This window comes from Mirounga angustirostris, unplaced genomic scaffold (genome assembly GCF_029215605.1).
Source record: "Mirounga angustirostris isolate CCGP_5_RB_7025 unplaced genomic scaffold, mMirAng1.0.hap1 SCAF_5, whole genome shotgun sequence".
Taxonomy (NCBI): Eukaryota; Metazoa; Chordata; class Mammalia; order Carnivora; family Phocidae; genus Mirounga; species Mirounga angustirostris.
Genome location: NW_026991713.1, coordinates 38,092,452 through 38,119,056, shown reverse-complemented (window position 1 = coordinate 38,119,056; position 26,605 = coordinate 38,092,452). Strand labels below are relative to the sequence as shown.

At 34.7% G+C, this 26,605-nt stretch overlaps 1 protein-coding gene and 1 long non-coding RNA gene across 2 annotated transcripts in view; one reads left to right on the top strand and one right to left on the bottom strand.

Moving 5' to 3' along the window:
• Nucleotides 1–26,605, top strand: part of PTPRQ (protein tyrosine phosphatase receptor type Q) — a 200,457-nt gene that overhangs the window by 70,710 nt on the left and 103,142 nt on the right. Inside the window, exons 24-25 of the mRNA XM_064590841.1 lie at nt 1,635–1,776; nt 5,293–5,562. Of these exons, the coding sequence (XP_064446911.1) occupies nt 1,635–1,776; nt 5,293–5,562 (412 nt within the window). The remainder of the gene's footprint in view (nt 1–1,634; nt 1,777–5,292; nt 5,563–26,605) is intronic.
• LOC135364405 (uncharacterized) overlaps nt 6,251–26,605 on the bottom strand; it is a 155,452-nt gene continuing 135,097 nt past the window's right edge. Inside the window, exons 4-6 of the long non-coding RNA XR_010411426.1 lie at nt 16,465–16,702; nt 8,427–8,612; nt 6,251–6,946 (exon numbers count right to left, since the gene is read on the bottom strand). This is a non-coding gene — a long non-coding RNA (uncharacterized LOC135364405). The remainder of the gene's footprint in view (nt 6,947–8,426; nt 8,613–16,464; nt 16,703–26,605) is intronic.

Below are 26,605 nucleotides of genomic sequence, written 5' to 3'. Positions count from 1 at the left end.
CAAGTAGGCAGAGAGGCAGGCAGAGGGAGAGGGAGAAACAGACTCTCCACTGAGCAGGGAGCCCGACGTGGGGCTTGATCCCAGGACCCTGGGATCATGACCTGAGCCAAAGGCAGCCGCTTAACCGACTGAGCCACCCAGGTGCCCCTTCTTCTACTTCTGTCTTATCAGTTTCTATTTCTTTTCCTTTTTATCCTTTCAAATAATATATGGGTATGTGGAGGCAGAATAATTCCAGAACCACCCACAAATATTCCTACCATTGCAGTCAATCCAGTGTGGTCCACATGGAGACCATTTAGATCCTGGTCTACTGGTAACTTGGCTCACTCATATATATGGAAAGAAATTGTTTATTCATTAAAAAGTTCTGTTAAAATGTTTGGAAATATTCCTCACTCATGTCTCCCTCTTACAACTTACTCTTAGGTAAATATGGTCACTATCCAGTAAGCTGCTCATGTTTTTTATTATAATCTCGGGTTCAGTCACTTCTCTGGATACAAGCCCTTCCTAATCCAAGTCAAAATTTACCTAGTTATGTTTAATTTCTCCTCAGTAAATATTTGTTGATAGATTTCTTTGTTTAATATAAAAATTCCTTAATCACAGGAACCATGTATTTATTTATATGTATCTTTATAATCTCCTGGTTATCTAACAGTATGCTTTATAAATAGTAAGTGTGAAAGAATGGAAGGCAATAGTGTAACAGAATGAGTCCCTAAAGTATATGAATGACTTGGAATATTAATTTAAAATATGATTTAATTTAAAATGTGATTAAACTGTAACTCCCTGCGAGTTAGTATTCTTACTAAATTTCTGTTACTGAAATGTTTAATAAATAAGTCGAAGTGGTGTATATTTTGGGTCAGATAAAATACAGTATTTTTAAAATTATACCATCATAGGAGATTGTCTTCTCTTTCCATATGGATAACAGATTAGTCTTAACTGATCTCTCAGTTTTGGCAATTATCTTTGAATGAAGACTTTATACTTAATGGTAAATTTTTCTATGTGAACACATATCCTTCCTTGAGCAGTTGTGATAACTGTTTTCCTTTTTTCATTTTCCTAAGAGATTGGGTAAAATTTAGGAGTTGTCTGAGAAAACTCATATTTTAAGCTTCATGAGAGCAGAGATTTTGTTTTATTAACTGTTGTATTCCCAGTGCCTAGCAAGAAGTAGCTGACGAATAAATTGATTTACCTAGTATTACTGGGTTTTAAAAAATGACTCTAGATGAATTCAAGAATAATCTAACATTGTCAACCACCCATAAGTTTAAGTTGGGGACTTTCAGTTTTGCAAATTTAAAGGAAGTAATCAGTATATTAATCCAAGCAAGTGTTAGGGAGACAAAATGAAAACAAAATACTCTAACATTAAAAAAAAATTAAAAACATGGCCAGTATGAGATTTTTCAGGGCTGAGAGGGTGCCCAGTTCATCCTATATCATCATATGATCACACCCGGTGGCACAAAAAAATGTTTAATATTTGTTTTAACTGAAAATACCCATGCTTATTAAACATAGACAGCATAACTTTAATGTAATAAAATATTTCTCCCAGTTACAAATTTTTGGTGATGCATCATGACAAAGAATTTTTTCCTGCTTTTCAGAATATTTCAGGTGTTCAAACTGAAGCCCAACTTTTTGGACTGGAACCAGTCAGCACCTATTCTGTCAGCCTATCTGCCTTTACAAAAGTCGGAAATGGCAATCAGTTTAGTAATGTAGTAAAATTCACAACTCAAGAATCAGGTGAGACACAGTTTTTTCATCCTAAAATGTTTCACTTTGTATTTAACACTTTTCCTTTCCTTTTGGTTTATGTGATAAAGTATCATCATTTAATAGTGCATTCAAAGGGAAGTTGAATTTCAGGCCTTTAACAGTAGGCTGGGTCTTGTGTGCAAATATATATATACTTACACGTGGTTTTTCCTTTTGAACTGAGGAAATTGAAATCAAGGAATCGTTTAGGAATAAAGTAGGTTTCTAGGTATCTGTAAAAACTACTTAATTCTTTTTTTATATAAAGTTTTTATTTAAATTCCAGTTAGTTAACATACAAGGTAATATTAGTTTTAGGTATACAATAGTGATTCAATACTTCCATATAACCCCAGGTACTCATCACAAGTGCCCCCCTTAATCCCCATCACCTATCTCACCCAACCCCACTCACCTCCCCTCTAGTGACCAACAGTTCTCTATAGTTAAGAGTCTATTTCTTGGTTTGCCTCTCTCCCCCTTTTTTATTTCCCTTTGCTCGTTTGTTTTGTTTCTTAAATTCTTAGCATCAACTGAGACAGCTGAGATTGGGGGGAGGGAAGAGAAACCAACCAGTAGCCACTTTTAACAGGTTGGTTTATATTTACATGAAGCGATACCGATGGTTTTTTAAAGAAGATATATTGTGACACGTGAAGACCACTGGTCATTATGTAAACTTCTACTTTCCGTAGTCTATTTGTAACATGTGGAGGGGATTATGAAGACTATGAAATACCACTGGTCTAATTACACAGCTTACCTACATGTCATATCCATGCCAAAGCTGACCTTTGCTTGTGTACTGGATAGTTTTCATTTATGATCTATTTCATGGATGACTTAGAAATGCACTTTTCCTTCTCTCAACTGGACCATATGTTTAAAGGCACCTCGTCCTCACTTTTTTCATCAATGATTATTGAGTGAGCACAAGATATTGCTCTAGTTATTTTTTCTCTGTACCTTTAGATGCACTTCCTCTTGTTTTAGTGAACCTCTAAATTGAAACTGGGGAGCACTCACTGATAAATTAGTCATTTTTGCATTAATTTATGAATATCTGAAACTTTAGACAGGCTAAGACAATATTTATCGTGGATAAAAGTACATGCTTTGAAGTCAGTGTCTGGATTTGAATATAAGCTTACTAGCTGTATAACCTTGCAAAGGCCCATGAGTCCTCTGAGCCTCTATGTTCCTAACTGAAAAGAAACACATATTAGCAGTAGCCGCCTATAACGTTGTGGTGCAAAATATTTTAAAAGATCCACATAAAGTTCTTATTAGAGTGTTGGACACACACTTAGTGGTCAAAAAAAATACTACTGTTGCCCCATTCTCGTATTACAGATGAAAAAAACCACGATTCAGGCAGTTTAGATAAAAAGGTCTGAAAAAGTTAGTGAAGAAACTGAATTAGAACATTAGTTTCTGACCTCTAGTGAAGGGTAGACATGACTGTAGGAAATGGTTATATTATAAATGATAATTTACATATTATATACAAATGCCAAACCTATAAAGAAGAAAAACACTTTAACAATTTATACATGTATCAGTTTAGTAAAAAATCAAGGCTAACCTTGTAGACAATAACACAGTAAATACTTTTATCAATAAAATAAAATTGCATAAAATTCTATGCCTTGATTGGTTAAATAAAAGAAATTTTCAACTTCAAGTGTTAAATATCGCTGGTTAATTATTTTTTGATTTACAGGGTCAGTGAAATAGATATTCACAAAATCTGGGTTTATAAATTAAACTTAAGCAAAGTATCAACTGTCTCTTAATTTACTTTATAAAAATATTATATATTTTTGAAAATAAGGAAGCAAATAATTAATAATATTTAATTGCCAGAACCCTGGATCTGCTGAGAAATTGTCTTTTCTTTCATTTTAAATGCCACACATCCTTTAGTTCTGATGTCTTTATCTTAAAAAGGAAGAAGGATTTGTAAAGATAAATTTAGGTCAGAGGAGAAAACTCAAAGATAATACTTGAGTATTCTTTCAATAACTATGTTTTGCATAATGACAGCAAGTTGTTTATACTTCTTTATACTCCACAAATTCTTTATATACTCCACTACTTCTTTATAATCCACAAAATGATGATAGGTGAATTTTCCTTCTAGCATCCTCTTTTTACTATAATAAGAAAAGCTATGCTAATATTAGGGGGCATTACATAATTGGACATTTCCATGGGAAGTAGCCAGTCTCTCTAATCTGCAGTCATTTTGATGGATTGGGGTACTGCTCTTCAACCAGGTCCACAAGATATAGTGGGCCTCTGAGAAATTGGGTTACTTCCAAGTAAATTCATAGAAGTTTTAGAAAAAAACTGGGACTGAATTAAAAACTGGGACTGATTTAAATCTTCCCTCCAATGACTTTTTAAAAGATACTGAGGGATCAGGTCTTCACAATTCTTCCGAAGAAGCCTACCAATTGTAAAAACAAAATCCCTAAATTGATTGCATGTTTCCTAGTACTGTTGTTGCAGGAATTCTCTGCCTTTAGTGCCCTGGGTTCTTGGTCACACTGCTTTGAAGAATGAAAAGGTAGACCAGACAAAGAGTGGTGAGCCCCAAAGCAAAGTTTATTGAACAAGAGTATAAAGCTCCCAGAGAGGGAGGGGACCTGAGAGGGTTGCCCTTGGAGTTTCTAAGTTTAAGGGTTTTTATGAGCTCTTTTGCAGAACTATCTTCAGCAATCAGGGTGTGCTGAGTCGTGCCAACCAGGGCTTTGATCATGTATCTGTCTACATATTAGGTTAATGTCCACGTGCTGATGGTCTGTTTTGGTGGGACATCTGGGGGCTTATGTCTTAACTGCCCCTTGCTCATGATATTGACATATGCTTTGTGGTTAATTGTCTTATTTTAGGACATTTTGCAGAAGTCATTTCTGCAAAGGCTGCAAAGCAGAATGTCAGTGTGGTCCTGTCTAAGCTGCAAAACCAGATGTTAGTGCTGTTTTATTTTAGCTGTCCTGACTCCATATTTTCTCATTGGGGACCATCACCCTGACTACCTAACTGTCCAACTATCTCCTAACAATGTTAGGCCCAGATGTGTCAATCATGGAGGTACCTACATCTATGTTTTCCATAAAAATATTCCATAAAAAAAGTATTACTAAGACTGTTCCTTTCCGGTTAAGAGATAAAGAGGGCAGGCTTCAACCACTGCCTGAGCTTGAGGCTTTACAGTTAGTTGCTTCTCAGGATTTGAGGATGATTGCTGCTTGGGCCTAGGAAAATATTCAATGATTGGCTCACTATTGTAAGGATTAACATAATAGCATAGAAAATGAGCCAACTGCCATTTCATTCAGTCTATGTTAAGAACTTATTGAGCACACATTGCAAGTTTGATATGTTAAATTTTTATTTGGTCTCAACTCCTAAACATGATTTTATAGCAATCAGGTAATGAAATCATTTACTACATGTGTATAAATTTTAACTTTGGGCATTTGTTTATCTTTTAAGTTCCAGATGCCGTACAGAATATACGGTGTATGGCAACTAGCTGGCAGTCAGCTTTAGTGAAGTGGGATCCACCCAAAAAGGCAAATGGAATAATTATTCATTATGTGATAACAGCTGAAAGGAATTCTACAAGAGTCTCTCCCCAAGATCATATGTATACTTTCATGAAACTTCTTGCCAATACCTCATATGTCTTTAAAATAAGAGCTTCAACCTCAGCTGGTGAAGGTGATGAAAAAACATGCAACGTCAGCACACTACCTGAAGCAGGTAACTACTGTGAAACATGTAACTAATCTGAAACAGGTAATTTACCTGAAAGAGGTACCTAACACCCAAAACAAGTAACCGTCTGTGGCCGATGTCATACATTGGTCAACACCAGTTGTAATCTTTTTCTTTTCTTTCAAGTTTTTATTTAAATTCCAGTTAACAATGTAATATTAGTTTCAGATGTAGGATTTAGTGATTCTTCATTTACATACAACACCCAGTGCTCATCACAAGTGCCCTCCTAAATCCCCATCACTCATCTAGCCCATCCCCCAGCCACCTCCCTTCCAGCAACCCTCAGTTTGTTCTCTATAATTAAGAGTCTGTTTCCTGCTTTGCCTCTCTTTCTCTTTTTTTTCTCCTCTGTTCATCTGTTTTGTTTCTTAAGTTTCACATATGAGTGAATTCATATGGTAATTGTCTTTATAGCACATTTATCTGAAGATATGAAAGAAATATTTAAAAATGTAACACATACATTTTTATGACATGTGTTACCTGAGTACTAGCTGTGTAGTACACTGACCCCTCTCCACGACATTAGGAGATTAAAAGGAGGAAAGGAGAGAGCAAATCTGTACTACTGTGTTTCCACAAATATTTCTTATTATCCAAACTCTGAGCTTATCAAATTATGCTTTCTCATAAATTAAAATATGGAGTGAACATGTAAACATTTTGATATTTATCTCTTTTTTACTTAATTGATTTTATGGAATTCTAGATGCTTCCCTGAATTCCATAGCTGGCAGAGTCAAACTCTCTTTCATCTATTTGTTTTCCTATATACTAGCCCTAATCTTTATATTATTTGAATAAAAACATCCGGTTCACTAAGCTCTAGTCCACGAAGAAGAAAACTCTTGCCCTCCCTAACACTGGTCTGACCTACGTCATAATCTCCTTCATCCTTCCTTCTCCAGTATTGTACCTGCTCATATAAATGTAAGTCTGATTCCTTCCTGATGATGCTACTTCTCTGGAAGTCCTAATAGGGACTGTGGGTAATGGCATAATTGTTTACTTCTGGCACATCCAGATCTGTTATCTTGGTAGCATCTTTTAATTCCTTCTGCCTTCTGAAATCAGCATCACCCAATTTTACTCCACTTCTCTATCCTTGAGGTGGTAAACCACAGAACTTTGAGACATGGTGTACCTTTTCCCTGGTTTCCTCGGCATCCTTTCCTTCTCATTCTTTCAGTGCAACACTTCTTCATACTTCAGTGTTCTCCCTGTTCAGCTGGAATTGATGCTTTTCAGCAACACCTGCCTCTTACTCCTTACATCTCAAACCAGGCCATTGTGACTCAACTTCCAGGGGTTTCCCAACTCTGAGAGAATTCCATTGTTTTCACCAGATGCTGGCTGAAGACTAGTGCTATAAAAAAAACAGAAATTATTTACCTGTTTCAGCTATAAATTCACCTTTTCTAACTCTCCTACCTGCTCCATAATCTTCTATACATCCTTTGTTTACACTCTTTCAATTTTCCATAGCAGAATTCTGCTCTCATTTTGAACATAATATACCCACACTATCATCTATATTTGATGTGATTATTCATTTTACTACATCAGTGATACTGACTTGACCTCCTTCAAAATTTGCCCATATCTTTATTTATGCTCTCAAGATAGTCTCTCAGGGGTGCCATTGCTTTCCTCTTTTCAGGAATCTGTTTATTTTTGTTTCAATATATCTCCTCTAGAACATCACTCCATCAATTCGATCTACTTTCTCCTGCATTTTATCCTCTCTCTCTCTCTCTCTCACACACACACACACACACAAATACACACACATAAATTATTAGAAAATTTCAGCTAAGGAACTGGTTGGCGTACCAACCCTAAACTTCTTCACATGGAATTTATGCTACATGAATTCTTCTCTTCCCTACTTTTCTATGCCTGTACTTTATAATCATTTGGACACCAAGCCTCATATTTATATGTGATTCTTGCTCCCATCTCTCCTACATAAAATCAGATCTTATTAATTCAGTCTCTGCCATGGTTCTGCAATCTGCTCCTTCTTCAACTTGACTGCCCCATTTTGCATCAGATTCTCGTTGCTTCCTGTAATAATACCTCAAGTAGCCTTACCACACACCCTCATCCAGCCTGCCCATCAGTCTTTTCTTCCTACCTACTTACTTTGATTGAATTGTCTCTAATACACAATTTAGAGCATTTATGTGCTGGCAGTTGAAGTTTATTATCTGAGGGTAAACGTTAGACATAGATTTGGGTATTTGAAGCAAAGAGATCAGAATGAAAGGTAAAAGGTGTAGGAGATGACCCGGGATACTCCAAATGTTTTACTTATTCTTGTTGTCTAGAAAATGCATCCCCGAATTTATCACCAATTAGAATCTGACTTCTGTCTAGCTTTTCATTCTTATGTCCCTCCACTGCGTTTCCTCATCTAGCTGATGCCTCTAGCCAAACTTCATTTTTTCAGCACATTAGACTTCATGTATTCAATTCAAAGAACATTTATTAAACTCTTGCTACTTGCTATGGGGCTAATAATTGATTAGACTCACTCTTTTTAAACGTACCCTACACTTTCTCATGATCAAATTGCTTTGCTTCCTGTAGCTATATTGTCCTTTTCCTTTTTTATGTTATACAAAATTCATTCTTAAAAGCCCAGTTTAAGTGTGTGTGTGTGTGTGTATGTGGGTGTGTGTTTTAAATTCTTCAATGACATGCCAAACTTTAAAGCCACAGACTTCACTCCAGATTTGCTGAATCACAGCCTCAAGAGGTGATGCCCAAGAATCTGTACTTTTAAGCATCTCTCTAGGTGATCTGATGCTCTGTAAATTTGAGGAAATACTGGAGTAGATTACCCATGAACTTTGATGGTTGGTAATATGTAGCAGTGAGGACAGGCAGTGTCAGAGACGTCCAGAAAGGAGTAATAGGTATTTCCCTAGTAAATGGGCAGCAGAAGGAAATATGTTCAAATCCTGGCCGATGGTCTAGCATCAGGTACAATAGTCTTGATCATTGTACAGGAGCTGAGCCTCAGAGAACTGGAAAAAAAAATAGGACAATAATTCTGAGATAAATGAGAGGTTCAAGACTGAAAATGAGGCAGAAGACTCATTACTAAGTCCATTGGTACTCAAGGTGAGTGCTTCATCACAGGAACAAAGCAGAAGTTCAGTTAGTAGAACTGAGACACATAATCAAAACAGTAATATGCATTTGATACAGAGACACCTGAATGTAAGGTACAGGTCTTTGTAAAAAATAAAAAAAATAAGTATTTGAATTTGATCTTAACTCAGGGTTAAAAGACTACATGACTGAAAGTTGAAGGGACTCTAAATCGATGAATTAGGCAGATATGGTACTGTGTGTTATGTACTCAATACTGAAGAAAAATGCTTTTTGAAGTTGAGACTTCTAATCCCTGCATCAGAATGTATATCCCTGAGGCCCTACTCTAGACCTATGGAATCAGAATTTGGAAAGTAAGACTCACAACAAGTCTGCATTTATTTATTTATTTAAAAATATATTTTTTATTATGTTATGTTAGTCACCATACAGTCATCATTAGTTTTTGATGTAGTGTTCTATGATTCATTGTTTGCATATAACACCCACTGCTCCATGCATGGTGCTCCATGCATATGTGCCCTCCCTAATACCTATCACCGAGCTAAACCATCCCCTCACCCCTTTCCCCTCTAAAATGCTCAGTTTATTTCCAGGAGTCCATAGTCTCTCATGGTTCATCTCCCCCCTCTGGTTTCCTCCCCTTCATTTTTTCCCTTCCTTCTCATAATGTCCTCCATGCTATTCCTTATGTTCCACAAGTAAGTAAAACCATATGATAATTGACTTTCTCTACTTGATTTATTTCACTTAGCATAATCTCCTCCAGTCCCATCCATGTTGATGTAAAAGTTGGGTATTCATCCTTTCTGATAGCTGAGTAATATTCCATTGTATATATGGACCACATCTTCTTTATCCATTCGTCTGTTGAAGGGCATCTCAGCTCTTTCCACAGTTTGGCTATTGCAGACATTGCTGCTATGAACATTGGGGTGCAGGTGGCCCTTCTTTTTACTACATCTGTATCTTTGGGGTAAATACCCAGTAGTGCAATTGCTGGGTCATAAGGTAGCTCTATTTTTAACTTTTTGAGGAACCTCCACACTGTTTTCCAAAGTGGCTGACCACTTTGCATTCCCACCAACAGTGTAAGAGGGTTCCCCTTTCTCCACAACCTCTCCAACATTTGTTGTTTCTTGCCTTGTCAATTTTTGCCATTCTAACTGGTGTAAGGTGGTATCTCAATATGGTTTTGATTTGAATTTCCCTGATGGCTAATGACGATGAACATTTTTTCATGTGTCTGTTAGCCATTTGTATGTCTTCTTTGGAGAACTGCCTGTTCATGTCATCTGCCCATTTTTTGACTTGATTATTTGTTTTTTGGGTGTTGAGTTTGAGAAGTTCTTTATATATCTTGGATATCAGCCCTTTTTCTATAATGTCATTTGCAAATATCTTCTCCCATTCTGTGGGTTGCCTCTTTGTTTTGTTGACTGTTTCCTTTGCTGTGCAGAAGCTTTTTATCTTGTTGAAGTCCCAAAAATTCATTTTCACTTTTGTTTCCCTTGCCTTTGGAGACATGTCTTGAAAGAAGTTGCTGTGGCCAATGTCAAAGAGGTTACTGCCTATGTTCTCCTCTAGGACTTTGATGGATTCTTGTCTCTCATTGAGGTCTTTCATCCATTTAGAGTTTATCTTTGTGTATGGTGTAAGCAAATGGTTGAGTTTCATTCTTCTGAATTTTTCTGTCCAATTTTCCCAGCACCATTTATTGAAGAGACTGTCTTTTTTCCATTGGATATTTTTTCCTGCTTTGTTGAAGATTAGTTGACCATAGAGTTGAGGTTCCATATCTGGGCTCTCTATTCTGTTCCATTGATCTATGTGTCTGTTTTTGTGCCAATACCATGCTGTCTTGGTGATCACAGATAAGTCTGCATTTAAATAAGATTATGTGGGTAGGACAATGCTGAAATTAGAGATGCACTCTATTCCATTGTAAACTTTTTCCTTGTGGGGTCTATGTCTAATTTGTTTTTGTTTTACTCACAGTTCCTAGCAAATACCCTGGGAATTACAGGTACTCACATGTTTTTAGGAGAAAGAAATGAATTGTTTTCTTATTAAATTTATAATTTTCCATAAAGGTTTTTATTCCATTGCAAAATATTATTTCTATATTTCCACCAGGCAAAATTATAGATATTTTCTCCCATGCAAATATAGGAGTATTTTTAATTAAGGAGAGTCATTCACATGAAACATAAGTAGTAATTAGTACTTCAAAAATAGTTAAGTAATTTTTTCATCTTTAAAATTAAGTTTCAGGTCTAGGATATAGTTCTATTTCTGATTACAGTATTTGTTAGGTAAATACTTTGCTTTTATTTAGGTTCACATGAACTGTTTGTTGATTAGATATTAGTAAGAACTGGAGATTCATTGTTCAGAATGGAAACAGTTTTATAGCTGCCGCAAACTTCTAATTTATAGTGGTCTAAGATTAGTCATGGTGTATAGTCAGCTCTGAGTCACTGACTCTGTACTTATTTTTGACATAAAGTAAAATCAAATTTGGCTCACTCTCTCACTGCCTGGTGTCTGACCTTAACATTCCTTCCAGGGATTATTGGGTATTTTTCTCAGTGTAAACTCGGTCATATCTGGACACAGTTAAACATGCATCATGACGACTGAATTTATGAGAAGATTAGTGTTTGGTGTCTAAGCTGGTTCCATTGTCACAGTCAAACATGTTGGAATAGGGCAAATACAGATGAAGGCCCCAAACCTTGGTACTTTTAACAGTATTTTATGTCAAAGTGTATCATATGTACCAATAAAAATATTATAGCAAGTTCATGTGCACACAGGACTGAACTTTTAGAATCTCGTATTAGCTCAAAATGCATGTACTTATCCATAATATTTTCAAATCTTAGTAAATGTGGTAACTTAATATTGAGTTTTTAAAACATTTTTTTCCTTGAAGATAATTTTATAGTTTGGATTTTTTCGAAATTCTTCCAAGTTCAGTAATTTAGAATCAAGAGAGAAAAATTAGCTATATCCCTTGGATGCCGAAAACTTAATTGAGGGAAAGTAAAATACACATTGTGGTTTTTAGGAGTGTTATTTTCAGCAGTGATTTCTTCATTTGTTTTTGTCCAACAGAAGATGTCAGGCAGGCACCTGTAGGGACCCACTGGAAATCCACTGAGCTAACAAATGTATTAATGGTACAGTGTGGTTGAATTAGAATGTGTTCCATTTCCCTGTTTTTCTTTTTTCTTCTACTCTTGGTTATTTGAAAAAACCATATATGGCAAACTATTAGTATACATGTATTTGTATATTTTTAATATATAATATGTATAACATTATATATAATATATATTATATATATTAATAGAATTATATATAATATATATTAATAGAATTATATATAATATTTATCCATTTATATATTTTAATAAATTATCTATATTAATATATATTTTACTCTCAATCCTCTTCTGCAAAGTCCTGACCACAATTCCCCTAAGAATTATTTAAGAAATTTATCTGTCATGCATTTTATTTGAATCCCTATTTTGTGGACCTCTCTGAGCAGTGCATAGATTACTGGGCAAACTGTGATTACAACTAAATTTGATTTCCATTTACCAGCTTTTTTAAAAAATAAAATATTTATATGACTTATAAGAATGGATACCATTCTCTAATACCATTTAATAGACTGAATGTGGGTGGTAAAAGTTTTTCTCAGGGTTGCAAATTAATGCAATAATTCAGAAGTTCACTTTTTCCTTTGTCTGCATCCCTCTGACATTTTTCTCCTTATCCATCACATCAGTTGAGAAGTCAAGCATGTAGGTAAATTACATGATCCTGTTTGTTCTTAAGCAAGTGAATTGACACATTCTACTTACCAGTCAATAATTGCTGAAAGCATAAAAGCCATTATAGTTGCCTGTCACAGATCAGAAAGAAATAGCTATTAGCATTGCTACTCTAATTGAAATTCAAGTGTTTTATTACAAAATATCCCTCATACAGACTTAAGTATTAAACATAATACTTCTCTTAAGAGTGAACTTCAGGTGAAAAGTATCTTTTACACTTGTAGTGTGGAAATTTGACCAAGATATACTTATTTAATGCTTACTATTTGCAGGCTCTATGTTTGCGGTTCAAGATTCAAGTTTGAATCCCAAATAGCATCAGTGATCTCTGCTGTGTGCATCCAAATAACTCCACCATTATTGTAAAGACATATCCAATACATATAAAGCAATTAAATATAAAACTGTATTAATATGTTAATCAATTGTGTGGATTGAAGATTAAATCAAATAGGAAATGATTTTATTGAAGGCAATATTGAAGATTAGAAATAGATTTTATTGAAAGCTATCCTGAAGAAATGGAATATGAATTAGATGTTGCTCATTGGCAGCTTCAGAATTTGTTTGTAGAAGAAGCTTAGATTCAGTAACCTAGTGGGAAATGATGATATGGTCTTGAACCCTGAATTTCATAGGCAGTTACACTAGTGTCTACTTAGATTATCTGATACAGATCAATAAAATAGCCAAGTTTTTGAAAAATCCTTTTTTGTTATTCCTCATTGTGCTATGAGAAAATGTCATACTACATGTCAAAGAACATTCTTCATTTTATTTGATCTATACGAATGGTAGGGAGAACTGAAGATTATGGGTATTCTGAGGCACTCATGGTAAGCCACCCTGTGACACCATCACTATTCACAAAAGTAGTGAGATTAATAGAGAGAAGGAAGTAAATATGAATTCCAGGATACACCAAGAGAAAACACACAGTGGGATAAAGAAATGGGGTCAGGCTGAGGGGCAGTTAAGTGTCTGCCTACAGCTCATGTCATGATCCCAGGGTCCTGAAATTGAGCCCTGCATGGGGCTCCCTGCTCAGTGGGAGCCTGCTTCTCCCTCTCCTCTCAGCTCGTGCTCTCTCTCCCTATCTCTATCACTCTCTCGCTCTCTCTCTCTTAAATAAATAAATAAATAAAACCATTTAAAAAAAAGGGGAGGTCAAGCTCAGGTGGAAGCCTGACTAGAGTGGGGTGCATAGTATTGGAAAGAGTGTAGGAGGGGAGGTTGAAAAACTTAAGTGGGCCTTACTTTGCTCTTGATTTTGCATATTTGTAGCAGAAGTTTGAATATAATATGGAAAAATGAGAACTCTGCTAAATTTAAAATAGGAAGCAGCATAAGTAACTCTAAAAATAGTGATTGTTTTTTGACCATTGTCCTAAAGACTGTAGTAATTGTTAGAAGAAGAATTTGTTCATTACATAGTTACTGAGCCTCCCAAGTCACAAAGAATAAAATCCACAGTCATTTCAAGGCCCATAGGGTCCTTTTTTAACCCACCATTCTCTTCCCCTAGCTATGTTTTGTCTCCTCCTTTATCCTTTGAAAATGTATCCTCAAATGCCACCACTTTAAAGAGGATCTGATTTATTTATAATTGAACCTCCTCCCAGCTAGAATTTTCTGTCCTCTTTATCTGCTTTACTTTTCTGTATTGTACATAGCATTGTCTATGGATCTGTCCTCGTTACAACACATGTTCCATTAGGATAGGGATTTTTCTTTGTGTAGTTCACAGTTATTTCCAATGTTCAGAAATGTGTCTAGAATACAGTGATACTCAAATATATTATGAAAGCTTGAATGAATCAACCAATCAATACACAGTCCTAGAAAAGTGATAAGCAAACAGTAAACACTCAATATGCATACTTTGGGAGCCTTAAGTAGAAACTTATGGTTATAAAATTATTTTTAGACAATTGTATGGTAAAATATCTAAGAAAGGTGTGGCTTCTGGAATATATTTTTTAATTAGACTTCTTATTTTGACATAATTGTAGATTCACATTCAGTTATAAGAAATAACTCAGAGAAATTCTGTGTTCCCTTTAGGCAGCTTCCCCCAATGGTAACATCTTGTAAAACTTTAGTATATTATCACAACCACCATATTTATGTGAATGCAATCAAAATAGACAACATTTCCATGAGAATAATCCCTCATGTTGCCTTTTCACAGCCATACCCAAGTCTTGTCCACCCTCTTGCTCCTCCCCTCATCTTAACCCTCTGACAACCACTAATTTGTTCTCCATCTTCTATAATTTTGTCATTTGTGATTGATATGTTCATGTGATTGTCTTCGTTAGCTTGTTAATACGGTGGGTTAGATTGACTGATTTTCTAATATTGAACAAGCCTTTGGTCTTTGGAATCAACTTCACTTGATCGTGGTGTATTTATTTTTATATATTACTGATTTATATTTGCCAATATTTTGTTAAGGCTTTTTGCATCTATATATTTATAAGGGATATTGGTCTGTAGTTTTTGGGATCTCCCCCCCACTGTCTTTGTCTAGTTTCAATATTAGGATAACACTACTTTCATAATATGAATCTCTTCTAATTTCTGGAAGAGAATTGGTACTAATTCTTCTTTAAATATTTGGTTGAGTTCTCCAGTGAAAGTCTCTGAGCCTGGAGATCTCTTTTTGGGGAGATTTAAAATTATGTTTAAGTGCTCTCAGGATGCAAAATTGGAACTGAAATGTGATATCAAACCAGTTGCAGAAAGTGGTACTTCTAAATAATCCATTTGTCAAAAAGGAAGTCACAAGAGAAATGAAGAAATATTGTAAACTAAAATATATTGAATTGAAATAAAATGAAAATACAATATGTCAAAATGTGTGGGACACAGTTAAAGCAGTGAAGAGAGGGAAGTGTATAGCTTTGAATGTATTCCTTGGAAAAGAGGAAACATCTCAAAACAATAATCTAAGGTCATCTTCCCCTCCACTACAGTCTAGAAAAAGAAAAGCCCAAAACATGCTGAAAGAAGGAAGAGAATAATAAAAATAAGAGCAGAAATCAGTGAAATCAAAACCCATAAAACAACAGGAAAAATCAGTGAAACAAAGAGCTGGTTCTTTGAAAAGTTAAAATTAACAAACCTCTAGTAAGGCTGGCAAAGCAGACACAAATTACCAATACTTAGGAATGAAGCCACTCTAGACACTACTACCAACATCAAAAGGATAATAAGGACATAATACCAGCAGTTTAACACACAAAAATTTTGCACCTTAGGTGAAGCAAACTCTTTGTTCAAAAACTGCAATTTCCACAGCTCACCTAGTATGTGAATAGTCCTATAATTATTAAGGCCATTACATCTGTAATGATTTCCTGTGACCCACTCTAGTAGGGAAAGGGAGGGCACTTCTCCATTACTGGCAGGTGGGAGTAGAAATCCAGGTTCCCCCTCACCCTCCGCTGACACCCCAGGGAAGGATGCTGAATGGGCACAGGAAAGAGGGCTGCCCACTAGGCCTCCACTGAGGAGGCCTCTTGGCCCTAGCTGGGAAGGCTAGGAGTTCCTCATGACTGCTCCCCACATGGTTGTCCACTGACATGGTGGAGGGGTCTTCTTATTTCTGGAAAGGGTAGAAGTTCTAGCTTCTTATTTTGCCTTCTCCAACCTCACCCTATCAAAGATGGTTGAGGTGCCTCAGTACCGAGAGTAGAAGACTAGGGAGGGAGTGGGGCCACAGTTTTCTTCTGTGGTTTTGGGGTAGAGCTGTTATTGTCTAAAAGTTTTGTCTCCCTAGGCTACACTGTTTTTGGGCTGGAGAGAGCAGACTTTTACTAGGGCTTTCTTGGCTTGAGCTAGTTGACATTTCTGGATTGCTGGCTTTGGGGCTATATGAGGCAAGAATAAAACCCAGAGAACTCACCAGTGTGCTCTTTCTTGGGTCCTGATTTCCCTAGTTGCTCTGCCTTCTCTCCACCTTTCAGTGTCTTTATATTTAATGTCTATGGTTTTAGTTGCAGATAGTGGAAGAAGTAGGGAGAATACATCTACTCCATCTTCTCCAGAGCAGAAGTTCATATGTTTAATGGTTCTAAGTAAGCATCTTTGCTGCAAGCATTTTCACCACGATCAGATCATTTCCGCCCTGTAAGGCAATTTTGCTGAAAAAGATAAATATAATGGGTTGACAGTTTGGTTTGAAAGATGGTTTCATCAACTGGTTGACAGTTTGGTTTCATTTCTCTATTGATACAGTACTCCCATTTTTAATATATAAATGATATAATATAAATGCTATAAATGATATAAATCTTAGCCAGCTCCCATAAGGGTCTGCAGAGTGGCATAGAGTTTTGAACCCACATTTCCCATAGAACTTTGGAACATCTATCAGTGGACATGCAGCAAACAATGGTGTAGAAAGTTTTCACAATGCAAGACAAAGCTCACTTACAAATATGCATCCCAGTATTTGGAAATTGATATATCTTTTAGTGAAGGAAGAAATTTTAGCAAAAAAAGAAAAAATGAGATGCTGTACATGAAGATGAATCAGCAAGCAAAAGCATATATGATATTATGAATGAAAAACTTTTGATAAGTGCTTAGGTACAATAAAAAAAATAAAATCCACTCTTTGTGCAGTATTGCCATGAATCTGCACTATACATTTTGAATGTATTCAAATATTTAGTATTTCACAATAAAGTCTTTCAAAATTTGTTATTCATTTTTAATGTTTAATTGTGTCCTTTTTAATGAATATCCCTCTTTTATTTTTCACGATTTTATCTTTTATGGCAGAATTGTCTTACAGCCAATTAGTTATGCAGGAAAGATGCTTCCAACAAAAATGCTTCCAGCAAAAACTCTGAACATGATGTTTAATATCATACCTGGTACCCTTTTTATCCATCTACTCAAGATGACTGTATTTAATACATATGAAGTAGTATGGTAGGGACTATGGGAATACCATGATGAAACAAATTTATTTCTTGTGCTTTTAAAATTTAGAATCACATAATTTTATATTTTCATTGGACCTCAGAGATAACCTCATTTAGTCATTTCATTTGGCAGACATGGGAAATGAAGCACACAGGTTAAGTGTCTACTAAGTGAGCTATAACTAATTATTGGCAGAACTTCCACTGATCCAGAACTCTTTCTACTAGAAAGAGTTACCCTTACCTTAGAAATTCAATGAATCATTTGAATTTATTGGTATTAGAATAGTTTTCTTCCATTATTTCACAATATCTCGATAGAATTGTTATGGGGTGGGGAGATTGAGGTTCATTTTATGAATTTCCTCATTAATTTGTGCAGATATATTTATGATGTAACTATATACATATTTTTGTCCAAATATGGATTTAAAATTCAGGAAAACTCAATTTCTGTCATCAGATATGTGCTTACCTATAATACCAAAAATACTATAATACTAAAAATACTATGTAAAATACTGAAGCCATTCTGGGAAATTTTTAGAGTTCCTAGACACGTATCGCATTTTTTATCCTGGATCAATTCCAAAGGTGTAATGTTTGCCATTGTGAAATTGTCTTAAGTATCAAATTCTAAATTACAAATTTAAAAGTCCTTTTAAGTGTAATTCCATTTGTAAAAAATGAATTTGTAAAGAATGCATAATTCTCCTTGACCCCTTCGATGCTCTAATACCTTTCATTAAGTAGACTCCAGGCATTACTCCTTTCTTCATCCCAGCTCCAGCTAAAGACAGCTGTTCTTCAAGCAGCATTTTTATTAACTTATTTAAGAACTGGGGCATATCTTATTACCCTATTTTCCATTCCTGTCCTATGCAGCTGTAGCTGGTACTTTTCATAACAGCCTCTACATATCAACCTCCTCCCCCATTTCACTCCATTTTTTTTTCTCTTTCTCTTTTACTTTCCTTTTTAAGTAAATTAAGGATGTGTGTGTGTGCATGCAAGAGCCTTCTTATTTCTTTATCTATAGTGACCTATTACTTGAAAGCTTCAGGAATGTGCCTGTTGTTTCTCTGAGATTATAAGCTTCAGGGAAAACCATTTATGAATGGTGTAAAAACTCTGACATGTAAAACAAATGACTTTTAATGATAGCAAAATTTCATTAATAATGCTACATTTAGACTCAATTTAAAAATGGTGCAATATGAATATAAAGAAAAGGCTTTGAACAAATAGAAGGTTGTGTAAATTATTGTTAACCTCAACTCAGTGAATTTCAAATATTACAAGTTCATTGTGTATAAGAAAATAACTTTTGGTCAGGAAGCTATTTATAAAAATAAGGCATGCATAAATAGCAGCCACTATATGATTAAACACTTTCAAAATTCAAGTAAACAAATAATGCTTCTTAGTATATTAATGTTATCATTGTAATTTGAATTTTCACCACCTAGTATTCATTGCATCCTCAAATAAATCACCCATTATTTCTCTGTCTGGATACCTTAATTATTACTTTAAAAACAATTTGCAATGTTAGAAAGATAATAACTATTATTCCTTATGGATCACAATAACAAAATCTATACCAATTAAAAGATACATTAAAAATCAGTGGCCTTGGGCGCCTGGGTGGCTCAGTTGGTTAAGTGACTGCCTTCAGCTCAGGTCATGATCCCGGAGTCCTGGGATCGAGTCCCACATCGGGCTCCCTGCTCAGCGGGGAGTCTGCTTCTCCCTCTAACCCTACCCCCTCTTGCGCTCTCTCTCTCACTCTCTCTCTAATAAATAAATTTAAAAAAATCAGTGGCCTAATTTTCTGGTTTGTTACTAATTAAATTAGCCTACTTTAGAAAGGATTTTTTTAAAAACCAAGATTCTGTTTGTAATTTTTTAAACACAACTACATTAATATTTGTTATGTAGGAAAAGTCTAACCTTTTTAAAGTTTAGACTTAAAATTTATTTATTTTTATTTTTTTAAAAGATTTTATTTATTTGACAGAGAGAGACACAGCTAGAGTGGGAACACAAGCAGGGGGAGTGGAGAGGGAGAAGCAGGCTTCCGCAGAGCAGGGAGCCTGATGTGGGACTCAATCCCAGGACCCTGGGATCATGACCTGAGCCGAAGGCAGATGCTTAACGACTGAGCCACCTAGGCGCCCCTAGACTTAAAATTTAAAACTAACTTTGAATTTAGGATGTTATTACAGAGAAATTGTTAATTGTATAAGACATGTTCCTTGAAAGCTGGATAGAATGCTATTCTCACAAGTACTAGTCGGAACTTTGTCTGAAGATTGAACAATTGCCAGATGATTGTTGAAGTTGAAAGTATTCGTTGACTACTTGGACTAATCTCTAAGGCTTCTTCTCTAGTATGGATATATGAAAACTACAATAAAGCTCCTTGTTTTATTCTACTAACACCTAGATTTACAAAACATTAGCTAGAAAGTATTAATGTTTAGTATTTTAAATTTCTGTATAAATGTAATATATAACATATTTTGAATATTACTGCTACACTTTTATGGGAAAACTTTTTTCATGTTTTTGTTTTCTTTTTTATGTTTTTTACTTATGGGAAATTATTTTATATAAAATGAAATGCACAGAACCTAAGTGTACAATTCAGTGGTTTTTCACATACCCCCATGTAACACCACTCAACAACATATAGAACGTTTCCATCTCCCACAGAAAATTCCCTTGGATACCCACTCTCCAAGGCAACCACTGTCCTGATTTCAGTCAACAAAAGTTACTTTCAGTTGTTCTTGAGCTGTATGTACTCTTTAATTTCTGGTCTGTTTCTCCCAACATAATTGTGAAACTCATGTTCTTGAGGGTTTCAGTAATTTGTTCTTTTTTACTGTTGAATAATTTTCCATCATATGAATATTCCATTATTTGTGTGTCTGTTTTTCTGGACATGTAGGTTGTTCTAAACTAAGTATTATGAGTAAAACTGCTATAGTTAATTTTGTTTAAATCTTTTCTTGTGGAATTGCTGGGTCATAGTCTAGATATTTGTCTGTGTTCAAGAAACGCAGTTTTCTAAAATGATTGTACTATTTTAAATATATACCTAACAGCAATATATGAGAGTTCTAATTACTTGTCAGTATCAGCAGAATTTGGTGTTAACAGTCTTTATAATTTCAGACATTCTAGTTCATGTAAAGAATTCTATCTTATTGTAAGTTTTATTTTCTTATCAGTGATGATTAATGATGTTAAATCCTCTTTCTATGAGTTTGACTTTTTTATTTTTATTTTTTATTTTTTAAAGATTTTATTTATTTATTTGAGACAGAGAGAATGAGAGAGAGAGCACACATGAGAGGGGGGAGGGTCAGACGGAGAAGCAGACTCCCTGCCGAGCAGGGAGCCCGATGCGGGACTCGATCCCGGGACTCCAGGATCACGACCTGAGCCGAAGGCAGTTGCTTAACCAACTGAGCCACCCAGGCGCCCGAGTTTGACTTTTTTAGATGCCACACTTATCTTTATCTTTCTGTATCTGGCTTAGTTCACTTAGCATAATGACTTTGAACTTTTCTTTTCAAATATACTCATTTATAGTGCTGTCTCCTCCTGATAATTTTATATCAAAAATTTTAGTTTTTTACTTCCAGATAAAAATATTTTCTAATTTCCATTGCAATTTCTTCTTTGAGCCATGGTTACATAAAAATATGTTTAATTTCTGATTATTTGGGACTTTTCCAGATATTCTTGTGTCATCGATTTTTAATTTATTGCCGTTATTGTCAGAGAATATATCTTTAAGATTTAATCTTAAAAAAACTGTTGAGAAATTTTCTGTCACTCAGCATATACAGTTTATCTTGTTGAATATTCTTCCATGCACACTTGAAAATAATGTATATTTTCAATTGTTGGCCATAATGTTCTCTGTATTAGTTCATTGTGTTTGCATATGTTTTACAAATCTATATCCTTACCACTTTTTAGCCTAATTATTCTATCAGTTATTGAGAAGGGAATGTTAAAATATACCACAATGATTGTGGATTTATCTGCTTCTACTGTTAGTATTTGGTTCATGTACTTCAAAGTTTGTTTTTTTTTTTTAAACACATACATATTTATGATAGATATAACTCCCTAACTGACCCTTTAATCATTATAAACTGTCTCTTTTATCTTTGGGAATACTCCTTATCTTAAAAGTTCTTTTGTTTGATGTTAATATAGGCACATGCTCTTTAGTTTATTGTTTGCATCATATATCTTTTTCTATCCTTACTTTTGAATTATTTGTATCATATTTAAACTGTGTGCCTAGGGATAGCAAAGTATTCCTCTTGTGGACAGCATATAATTAGGCCTTTCGTTTTTATTTTGACTGACAATCTCTTCTTTTTATTTTTTTTTATTTTTTTTACTATGTAAGAATTTTTTTATTTAAATTCAATTAGCCAAGGTATAGTACATCATTGGTTTTTGATATAATGTTCAATAATTCATCAGTTCACTATAACACCAATCTCTGCTTTTTAAATGGAGCATTTAATCTATTTATATTTAAAGTCATTATTTTGTTGAGTTTAGTTCTACTGTTTGCTATTTGTTCTCTCTTTGTCTTATATCTTTTTTAGTTCCTCTCTTCTTTCTTGCCTTCCTTTGTGTTAATTGAATAGTTTTAGCTCTCTATTTATTTCATCTGTTGTATTTTTGGCTGTACTTCTTTGTCTTATTAATATTTAGTAGTTGCTCAAGGGGATTACAATGTGATTTTTTAGTTTATTATAGCTACTTAATATCATACAACTTCACATAAAATATATGGAGTTGCAGGGGCGCCTGGGTGGCTCAGTTGGTTAAGCATCTGACTCTTGATTTTGGCTCAAGTCAAGATCTCAGGGTAGTGAGATCAAGCCCCATGTTGGGCTCTGCACTGGGCATGGAGCCTGCTTAAGATTCTCTCTCCCCTTTTCGCCCTCCTTCTCCCCTCCCCTCACTCTATGGAGTTGCAGAAGTACAGTTCCATGCATTTTGCTATACTTTGTGCTATTTATGTCATGCATTTGATATCCATATATTTTAAATAATTTACATATATGTACATTGTAAACCCCACAATTTATTGTATTGTTTTTACTTACCAGTAGATTTACATAAATTTAGAAAAGACCACATATCTTTTCTTTTCTTTTTTTTTTTTTAGACCACATATCTTTTCTATGTAATTACTGTTTTTGGTGTTCTTTATTACAGTGTCATTTCATCCAATGTCACACACCTAGTGTCATTTCCCTTTAGCTTTCTTTTTTTTATTATTGTTATGTTAATCACCATACATTACATCATTAGTTTTTGATGTAGTGTTCCATGATTCATTGTTTGCGTATAACACCCAGTGCTCCATGCAGAACGTGCCCTCTTTAATACCCATCACCAGGTTAACCCATCCCCCCAGAACCCCCAGTTTGTTTCTCAGAGTCCAAAATCTCTCATGGTTCGTCTCCCCCTCCAATTTCCCCCCCTTCCTTCTTCCCCTCCTGTACCTCCCTTTAGCTTTCTTAAGACTTTCTTCTAGTGCAGGTATGCTCACAACAAATTCTCTCAGATTTTATTTACTTAAAAATAGAATTATTTTCCTTCCATTTTTGAAGAATATTTTCACTGGATATAAAATTCTGGGAAGTTAGTTTCTCCCCACCCTCCCCCCAAGTATTTTTCCCTTTAAAGATATCATTCTTTTGTCTGTGATACATGTTGTTTTTTTCTGGCACTTCTCAAAATCCTTTTTCTTTAAAGCAGTTTATCAGTGATATGGCCAGTGTACTTTTTGTTGCATTTGTTTTGCTAAGGGTTCATTTAACTTTTTGTATTGGTAAATTAATATTTTTCTGAAATCTGAGAAATTTTTGGTCATTATTTTTTCAAATATTTTTCTTCCATTTTCTATCCTATTCTGAGACTCCAATTATAACCTCTTGATAGCATTCCTAAAATGACTGAGGCTTTATTAAATTTTTTCACTTTTTTTCCTATGTTCTTCAGATTGGAGTTCTGTTGATGTTTTACCAAGTTTATTGACTATCTTCTGCCATTTTTACTCTGGTGTTAAATCCAGTGAATTTTCATTTCAGATTATTTTTAAGTTCTAGAATTTTTATTTAGTTCTGTGTTTCCTTATCTCCATTCCTCTGTTGAAATTCCTTATTTGGTTTCTAATTATGATCATGTTTTCTGTTAAGTCAAATAAAATACTGATATTGTTTGAAATTCATTTCCTTCTAATTCCTTCACCTGACTTATTCTGTGATCTCTTTCTATTGAGTACTTTTTCCTCCTGTGAGTCACATTTTCCTGTCACTAGTAATTTTCCTGCCTGCCCAGTAATTTTTAAGCTTATATTGGACATTGTTGGTGATACTTTGCAGAAACTCTGGATTTTGCTATCTTGTTCTGAAGAGTGTTGGTTTTTATTCTAACAGACTATTAAATTACTGAGTAGTAATTTTGTGAATGTGTGGTTTTGATTTCTCCATTATTTACAGAAGAACTACCTTAATCCTGGGATATAGAGTAAAGTTAAAGGTATGGGCCCTTTTAGGATTTTAATATGAGGACTGTGCTGTTTACCAATCCCTTAATTTGGTGGAATTGAAACTCCAAATTCTGTCTCCTCTGCATTGGAAAGCAACTAAAATTTCTACTCAGTTTTGCCTCTGTTTCTTTCCACTATGTTCCTCAGTATGTCCTTCATACATCTACAATTAAGAGATTAGCCAAGGATTTCAGATGAGTTTAGACCCAGAATTTAGGTCTAACCCCTCTTTGGCTCCCTCCTTTTCCAACTGCTTTGGCAGTCTCACATGCCATTTCCTAACGCCTCAAGCCAAAAGCCATTTGTATGCTTCTTTGTTTCCTCCAGGGTGCATAGTTGTTATCTTCAAGAGAATTAGTCTGGTACAAACTATTCCTGTACCATCAGAACAGATCCTCAAACTTACTGTGTTTGGGAACTGGAATATTTTGGTATTTTGCTCCTTCTGCAAAATTATTTTTTGCTGGTTTTGACAATTCTAGTCATACTGAATACTTTGATGTAAAAATAGCCTTACTGAATATTTTGTGATAAGCACACAGAGGGGAGGTTTACATTGCAATAATATACATGACTCTAAAATAAACAGTATATAGTTTTGTTCTTAAAAATATTTTGGCAATCAGGGATTTTTCTATTGGCTACTTTATTTCATGGAGTCCCCAATCTCACTCCATCCTTTCATCCTTTCTCCTCTGTTGGTTTTTTCTCTTTTCATCTCTCCTTTGATTCTCTCTCTCTCTCTCCGTGTGTGTGTGTGTGTGTATGTGTGTGTCACAGAATCCCAGAAAACTCCAAATTCTTCCTTTTCTTTCATAGAGCTTTCCCCAAACTTTAGAACCAGGACTACTTTTGTATATTTTAATCTATCAAGGATTTCTGTACAGCCACAATCCTTAGAAAACAGGAATAGTTTCAAGTAGCATTTGATTACAATCAGCACTGGTGACACTTGTTCATCAATCAACATTGGTAACAGCATTGGTGACACTTTCTTCTTGAAATCGGTACATGCATCCATTCATTTGCTCAATTATTTATTTATTTGTTAAACAAATATTTCTCAAGTTTCAATATAAGCCAGACATTATTGACTGAGTTTTTTATGATTTCTTATTCCCATTCTACTTCACTGCCCATTAACTACTAACTTGACAGAGACTCCGTTCTTTATCATCTGCTGTTGTGATACTACATATACAAATACTCCCCTTAAATGTTTATTCACTCTTATGATTTCCAAGCTTATATATACTTATTTATCCCAACTTGGCTTCTCTTGATCTCTTAGGCTAACCCACTCTTCTCCTCCCAAGATATCTCTATTCATGTTAATAAGATATGAAACTAACATGTCATTTACTCATATCCATCCTCAAGCAAATCCCCACAAACCAGTATCTTTCCCATTTCTTCATTAGTGTCAATGATTCAATTTCATCTCCAGGTGTTATAGGGTTGTTCTTAATAGACAACTAACTCTGCTATATAATTACTATCCTAAGAACTACTTCAGATAAATAATTTCAAATCAAATTTGTCATTTTGATGGACATTCTCATGATTTGGCTTGGTTTATAGAGCTGTCAAACTAATGACTTTATAAAACAAATCAACTCATTTTCCCTCCAAACACAACATATATAACCCACTTTTTTTTCAATAATGTCCAAAAACAAAACAAAACAAAAGTTTTAGTGAAATATTTTTATAAATAAATGATGCATTCAGTAATACTTGACTTAAGAACTAATATTATTATAGCTATGATCCATAGAGTTTTGGATCCCTCAGTTGTCCATTTATACATGCATTAGGATAGACACTTTAAAAATTTTTATGAAATTTTGTCCTGCTTTATACCTCCTCAGTTTTCTTTCTTTCAAGTGTAATATTTAAGATGATTTTATTTGGCACACTAATAAGAGTGCATGTTCCCAGTTTCATAGTACCACCTAAAATCATGTTTATGTAGCATATTTTGATAAATTCTAGCCCAGCTACTCCAAAATCTATTTCTGGGTTAAACTAGATTGCTAGAGAGAAGAATGCCTGAACTGAATAATTAGAACCTCTGAAGAAATAGTTTTACTAAAACATGTTTGATAATCTGCTCACTCACATTGAGAGACATTGTAAGAAAGAGCCAAGTTAAAGATACTTAGCATTTACTATGTAAGGATGTTGAAGATATTGTTCATTAAATTACATGGCAACCTGTTTATTTGATTTTTTTTGAGAGGAGAGAGAAATATATCTTTCATCTCAGTACCAGAGATTATGGTATTTTCTTGTTCATTTAATTTGTCTTTATTTATAATCACAGAGATTTAAAATCTTGAGTTTTTCCTTTGTATTGTTTTCTATAACATAGAGCCAAGTCATAGCCTACCTTTGGGAAGTGTACGATGTACATTTAATCTGTTGACCCAATTCCTGGGTTCATTCCATGTTTTACTCCTATTTCCTTTCTGCCCAATAAATAAACACATTCTGCTGATGTTCTTTGCCTT